This window comes from Urocitellus parryii, chromosome 10 (assembly GCF_045843805.1).
Source record: "Urocitellus parryii isolate mUroPar1 chromosome 10, mUroPar1.hap1, whole genome shotgun sequence".
Taxonomy (NCBI): Eukaryota; Metazoa; Chordata; class Mammalia; order Rodentia; family Sciuridae; genus Urocitellus; species Urocitellus parryii.
Genome location: NC_135540.1, coordinates 1,382,363 through 1,389,515, shown reverse-complemented (window position 1 = coordinate 1,389,515; position 7,153 = coordinate 1,382,363). Strand labels below are relative to the sequence as shown.

The 7,153-nt window shown below is 50.1% G+C and overlaps 1 protein-coding gene across 1 annotated transcript in view; it reads left to right on the top strand.

Moving 5' to 3' along the window:
• Window positions 1-1,321: 1,321 nt before the first annotated feature.
• Window positions 1,322-7,153, top strand: part of Prdm5 (PR/SET domain 5) — a 134,022-nt gene continuing 128,190 nt past the window's right edge. Inside the window, exon 1 of the mRNA XM_077803368.1 lies at window positions 1,322-1,475. Within this exon, the coding sequence (XP_077659494.1) occupies window positions 1,383-1,475 (93 nt within the window). The 5' untranslated portion in view covers window positions 1,322-1,382. The remainder of the gene's footprint in view (window positions 1,476-7,153) is intronic.

The following is a 7,153-nucleotide window of genomic DNA, read 5'->3' as shown; positions in this document are numbered from 1 at the left end:
AGTGGAGACTTCTGAGCCCAGAGAGACAGGGCAGAGCTTTTGCCTGTGGGCCCCTGTGGCTGAGCTGTCTGAAGGAGTGTGCATGCCTTGGGGAGATGCAGCCCAACCTCTGGATGGGGCCTGGTTCCAGGGGCCTGTGGATCTGGCCTGGTGGGGCTTCAGCCCTGATGCAGAGGACCCCTGGAAACGCACTTGCTGCAGACTCTCCCAGATTCTCCTGAGGCCCAACCAAGAGCAAAGTGAATTCCAGTCTCATTTCTGACTAGTTTAAAATGCTCAGCTGGGACTCAGAAATGACTTTCAAGAAATATTTACTGAACACCTACTATGTGTTTCAAGGTCATCCAACTCCAGCTTCCTCCAAACTTTGTGTTTTATTTATCAATTCATTTCCCCATACAGAAGTCCGGTATAATCTGTGGCAAATCAAAGAGATTGAAACAGTCATTGCTACCCTTAAACTTCTTAGAAAGATTCATTCATTCTATTCTTTAAACTCTTCAAATGTTGTATTATATTTTTTTCATAATACTCTTTTTTTTTTTTCTATTTTTTAGTCTTAAATCACAATCTGTTTAGGAATGTTGTGTTTCAAGGCTCTCCTCAATCCTGAAGAAACAGTCAACATTTCTGTGGGTTGTGTGTTAATGCTTTAAGAACATCAATTAGGAACAAAAAATGGTGTCCAAGGAAAGACCTCTGCCTTAGAAAATTACAGAAAAATCACCCCAGGAAATGAACAGAAGGCTCTGGCTTGTGCTGACGGGTGCACCAGGCTTTAGAGCCACAGTTTAGGATCTGGGTCCCAAGCCTTTGCGGCGAACATCAGTAGGTCTGGGGATTTTCAAACCAGGGAGAGCTCAGGGAGAGTGTGTCCTGAGAGTGCAAGAACTTCCCTCGGGCCGCGAACTCCAGAGAGTCGTTTTGGAGGGTGCCTGCAGCTGTGTCCAGGCCCAGGTCCGGTCGCCTCTGAAGAGGGGCGGGAAGCCCTCCCGGAAGGGGGTGCGGTTCTGGGGAGCCAGTCAGCCCCGGACAGGACAAAGGCGCTCGGCCTGTGCTGGGCTCGCCCGCTCCGCTCGCCCGCGGCAGCTCGGCCGGCTCCGGCCCGCACCCGCCTCGGGCCAATCAGCGCCCGGCGCCGGCCCGGCCCGGCCCTGCACCCGGCCGCGTCCCCCGCGTCCCCCGAGTCCCGGGCCGCGCCGGGCCGCGCGAGGAGGGGCCGCGCCGGGCCGCGGGGGATCCTGGAATCGGCGGGAGGTGGGGATTCTGGGAGGAGGCTCCATTTCCTCCTTCCCGCCGGCCTCTCCCCGCCACCCGCACCCCGAGTTTCGACGTGTCGCTTCCCGGGCGCTGGCGCCGCGGCGGCGCGAGGCCGGGGGAGGATGCTGGGCATGTACGTGCCGGACAGGTTCTCCCTGAAGTCCTCCCGCGTGCAGGACGGCATGGGGCTCTACACGGCCCGCCGAGTGAGCAAGGTGGGTGCCGCGGCCCGCGCCCTGCCCCGCCACGTAGGGCCCGCGGCGAGCGGTGCTGCGCGCGCACGGCCCGCCCGGCCTCGGCCCCGCGCCGCCGCCCCGGCCCGCCCGGCCCGCCCGGCCCGCTCCGCTCGGTGCCCGGGCGTGGGGCGCCCTCGCAGCCCGCGCAGGCCCGACCGCGGCCGGGCGCCTCGCCTCCCCGTGCGTGCTGCGGCTTCTGGGGGGCGCCCGCTCATCCGTCAGCCTTTGCTTTTTCTTTGCCTTTTTGAAATTTTCTCTGGTTTGCAGCTTTTCTTGCAGAAATTTTGAGGCGCGAGATGAGGGCACGCGCTGTGCACTGTCCACCCGAGAACGGGCTGGAGGTGTGGGGTGGTGGGAGCAGAGGCCGGGGAAGGGGTCTCCAACCCCACGACGACGCCGGGACGTGTGCCAGGTCCTTTCATGGATCTGGAAGCGCCGCCGCCTGGCGAGGCCCACAGGTAACCAGAGCCCCTCCTGCGGGATACCTGTGCCCGGGCCCACGCTGGGTAGTTACCTCCATTAGTTCACTTCGCTGGCGCCACACTCCTCTGAGATCAGCTTCAATCTCCATTTAAGAGGCGAGAAAACGGAAATTCTTACATTTCTTGCTGAGTTAATGAGTTAAGTCTGAAGCTCAAGTTCTTTCTGGAATATTTGTTGCTTCTTAAGGAACCATGGAGACGTTATGAACCCCTATCCCTGCCACCTTTTCAACCCTTCCTCCCACCCCCTCCTGTTGTTTGCAGATGTTTCCAAAGATGGAGAAATGCAGGTTTGGGCAGGACCCCAGGAGGGTCCCAGGATGTGCCCAGAGACACCAGCGTCCTATCATTGAGTGACCTTTCCCCAGCTCTGTCCTGAGAGCAGGTGACTGGAGAAAGAGTGACCCTTCCCGACACTTCCTACAAGCCCTCCAGGGCAATGCTGGAAAAAAATCCACCGGAATACACTGTTTGGAATGGGAATTTGGGAGAATGCATAAATGTGAAAAACAGAGGAAAATACTTTATTTGAATTAAAGGTGTAGTGAATGAATGTTGTGAATGGCCAGATGTTACAATACAGTTAGGAGCGTCCATATCCAAGGGCAGCCATGCAGAATGCCTTCTCCCTACAGAGTTGAAGTGCTCTTTTCATTTCATTCTCACAGGATGTGAAAAATTCCCAAATGGAATTTCTTTCTTTCTTTTTTTCTTAAGGTCTCTGGCATAAAAGTAATTACCCCCTAAAATTAAGCATAGTTTTTAAAGACTATTTAATGTTATGAATAGTAAGACACCAAAGTTTCAAAGACTAGACTTATAATTCTTGGGTTTTGTTTTTTAATACTATTTAAAGTTTAGAAACAGCTGGCCAATGCACTATCTTTTGGTAGTTTTATCAATTTCAACCATTTTTTTTTGTACTTGGTTATTTGGAAGTACTTAATTATTTTGGGGCAAGAGGGCAAACAGTTTCTGAAGTGGTCTTTTATTATTGTAGCATAACTGTTGCATTAGTGGAAGCTTATCTTTTCCTGGCTAGTGTAATTTTAATATATAAAACAGAGACTTCTGTGGAGATTGCAGATTGAATACTTATCTATATTTTAAAGAATATGCAGATTTTTGCACTAAATCCAAACAACGATTGACAGAGTTTAGTTGTGATCCTAAGATGTTTTCTCACAAGGTCATAGACTATTCACAGGTGCCAGAAATGACCTTAAAGTCAGCTTCAGCTCTACCTGCTGAAGTCCAAAGGCATGCCTGGCCCTGGAGAGCAGATTTCAGCTGAGCCACGCGGCTAGAGTGAATGTCAGCAAGGCACCCTTACCTGTGGTGCTTCGTCTCCCAAGTTTTAAATATTTCCCAAGTTACCCTAGGTCTAGGTGACTATAAATCAAGAGGTCTGGGAAGATAGATTGACAGTGGTGTTAAGCACCTATTTCAAAGTTTCATGTTCTCCATTCTAAACACATTTTGGAATATGCTACTTCAGCTATCTGTGTTGGAAATTCCAGATGTTTTATCACACTTTTATTACATGTATACGGGTATAACACTCCTGTTTTACAGAACCATTACAATTCAAGCCATCTGGTGATTTCAAATGCAGAATTGAATCCAGACTGAGCTTGGGGAATCTTGCTGGAGACTCCACCCATGACCCTCACCAGGTGGATCTGGGATTCCCTTTCCAGAGTGCCAAGATTCTTCTCTAGAGTCATCCCTTTCTGGGCGGGGTCTCGGGAGCTGGTCCTGCAGCTGATCACCTAATTCCCTTGCTCTATAATGGTCCTAATGGAATTTACTTGGCAGTTACCTTTTTTTTTTTTTTTTTTTTTTTTTGCAGACCTGTTGCTTCTATTTTTTTTTGATGTAAATTCCATGTAGTGGCAATAAGATAAGGAGTCTATTGGAAACCCCTTGAGTAGAAAAAAGCCTGAATTTATTCACAATCTTACAGGTTGCCATTTGCTAATGATGATGATGACAATGATAATAGTAGCAATAGTAGTAGTAGTAGTAATAATAATAATAATAATAATAATAATACAATAGGTGCTTTTCACATGCCCGTGGGAGACCTTGTTTTAAGTGTCTGCCCTGTGACTTCATGAGCACACCTTTATGCTTTCATAAAGACGTGATATTTTAGGTTGCAAAGCACTAAATTAATGTTAGCTGCTCAAAATTGGTCTTGCCAGTATATACAGGAACAAAAGTTAAACAAATACCTTGCTCCTGACTTTCCTCATGGCCATTTTCTCTTGCTGGCCCATAGGAGTGAGTGATGGGCAATGCTGTTTGACATTGGACTTGTGTCCCAGCAGGGAAGGGTAATTACAAGGTTCCTTCCAGATGTCAGATCTGGTGATCTTAAGGAAAGGACCCAGTGGGGAAATACTGCGACCAGCTTTCCTTCCCTTTGGATTACTTTAGTCTGCAGGTTTTCATTCACATGTGGCCATGATTCTGCCAGACAGAGGGCTTTGCAGGGAGATGGTTTTACTGTGTGCAGAGGTAGACTGAGACATGGTGGTAAGCAGCTAAAATGGGAGGGTTACCCAGACAGCAAGGGCCTGTGTGAGGTTAAATGAAGGGTTGGAGTACGGAGGGTAGCCTCCTGGGTTGACATCAGAGGTGACAGCGGGAGCTGACCAGTGGTAGCACTCCTGGAGAAGGGAAGTTCAGAGGGCCTGGACTCAGTAGTCCTGGGGACAGTCTGACCAGTGCTGTAATGAGGTCATGTGCGCCTGGGAGAGGAGAGCCGCGGACATTGCAGGAACCAGCCACAGGTGCAGGGCAGATCCCCTGGGCTGCAGGAGGCTTGTCAGGTTGCTGAGCATTTTCATGCACATGCCTTGTGTCCTTCAACTCTTCCATTAGCTTGTAGGAACTGTTAGCAAGCCCACTCCCAGAGGGGACCTGAGGCAGAGGGCCAGGGAGCATGACACTATGTGGTGGCCCTGTGACTTTGATCTCAGGGAGTTGGTTGGATGAGAAGCTGTGCTGCTCCTTGGTCAGAATAGAGCTGAATGGCTTGTAGGCAGAGTGTTGGAAGTGCGGCTGAAGGGATCTAGACCCTGCAGACCCCAGAGTTGCTGAAACATCCCCACTGGGATGTGCCTGCACAGAGGAGCCCGTAGCGCCTGGTACTGCCGTATGCACGCACAGGTTTTGAATTCGAGGTTCTGTTTACTCAGGGCTGGCACATATTGTCTCATTGTGTCATAAAGTGGTCTTAAGTGGTTGATGATTGTCTCCACTTTGCAGGTAAGAAACTTGCTCATTTATCACCTCTTGACCACATGTGGCAGTTTTCCTTAATTTTGATCTTTTAACATTTTTCTCTCCTTTCTAAGCCTTTCTTCATTCAGGTGCTAAAACCTGGTCTGCTCTTCAGAGAGATAGTTATTTTCTTTTACAGAAAATAACTTGCCTACCCTTAACATAGTGGAGCTATTTGGCAGTTAGATTGGGATTTTTAAAAGGAAATAAAAAAATAAAATAAAGCTGAAGCAAAAGGGAAGTAATTTATAAATGAAATAAAACGTGTCTGCACTCGATTTCTGGTCCCCTAATTGCAGTAAAGGCATGAAGAGATTGTAAGGCCCAGGTCTCACAGGGTGCACTCCGGCCTGTTGAGTTGGCCCCCAAGGCCACTTCTCCCCACACTGCTCAGTACCTTTGCCTGGGAGCTCCTGATGGCACCCAGCATCCAGTGCTGCAAGGCCATCGTCATGGCTCTCGGCCCTCTTCACTCATGAATCCACGTTCCAGTTTGAACTCTCCTGATGCCCTAGATCTTGTCCACAGCTGTTTTTCAGGACAAAGGCTATTGACAGTCCTGGGGTATGAGTTTCCTCTGACTGCTGCGGCAAATCATCACAGACTTTGTGGCTTAAAACAACACAATTTATTATCTTACGCATCTGGAGCCAAACATCTAAACAGGGTGGGGTCACGGGGTCCTGGGAGACTCTGAGGGAGGCTCCACTCCCTGCTCTTGGTGGTTGGTCAGGGTGCCACGTTCCCGGGCTCCAGGCCCCACACCGTTCCTGGACTCTGCCCTCCCTGTGAGTGAGTGTGCTCAGGTGATGCAGAATAACTCCCCATGTCGAGATCCTTAGTGGCAGTCAGAGGGCAAGGTGATTCTGCAGGTCAGGGTGTGGATTTCCTGCCCCTCACGGTTTCAAGTCTGATTCCTTCCGGCCCAGATTACCTGGGGCACTGTGATGCCTTCCCGGGTGGGTGTGTCTGCCAGGTTGGCCTCCCTGCAGGGAGACCTCAGTGGGTGGTTCCATAAGGCGAGGAGAAGGTGTGCCTAAGGGCAGCAGAGTAGACAGGAATGGATTTGGATGGGGTGTCCAACAGCACTGCGCCACAGACCCTCGAGGTTTTGCAGGTGAGATGGCTGCAGCCCGAGGTCTGCAAATCCTGTGGCATCCACTGCCCCTGCGCTCCTCGTCACCGTCACCCTTGGTGCCAACTTTCTGTCTCACTAACAGGCAGACCTTGGTGTTTTCACGAGGTAAAACCTCAAGTAAGAAGTACCTGGAGTAAAGGCTGGATGCTCAGTTTGTGAAAATATAATGAGGCTAAAGAAAAAAAGTTGAACTTCAGGTTAGAAAAATGAGGGAAAGAAAAATGTGAAAAGAAAAGTGAGTGAAAGCAGGCAGAGGAAATGCCACCAGATACAAGCCACAGACAGCCCGGGAAGGCAGGTTGTGCCTCAGGTGTCTTGATCAGGTCTCTTAGAGTTTGGATGTGAGGTGTCCCCCAAAAGCTCACGTGTGAGGCAGTGTGAGAGGGTTCAGAGGAGAAATGATGGGTTCCAAGAGTCCTAACCCAGCCAGTGAGCTAATCACCTGGTAGTAGGTACTGAGGGGGGGTGTGGCTGGAGGAGGTGGGGATTGGGGTGTGGCTTGGGGGTATCTATTTGTATCTGGTGAGTGCCTCTCTGTCTGCTTCCTGACCACCTGTGAGCTGCTTCCCTCCACCACACTTCTGAGACCTGAGCAGTGGAGCCAGGTTCTTATGGACTGAGACCTCTGAAACCATAAGCCTGCAAATAAACTTTTCCTCCCTTAAAATTGTTCTTGTTGGGTCTTTTAGTTACAGCAGCAAAAACGCTGACTACAACAAGGTCAGAGGTGACTCTCTTAAGGAGAC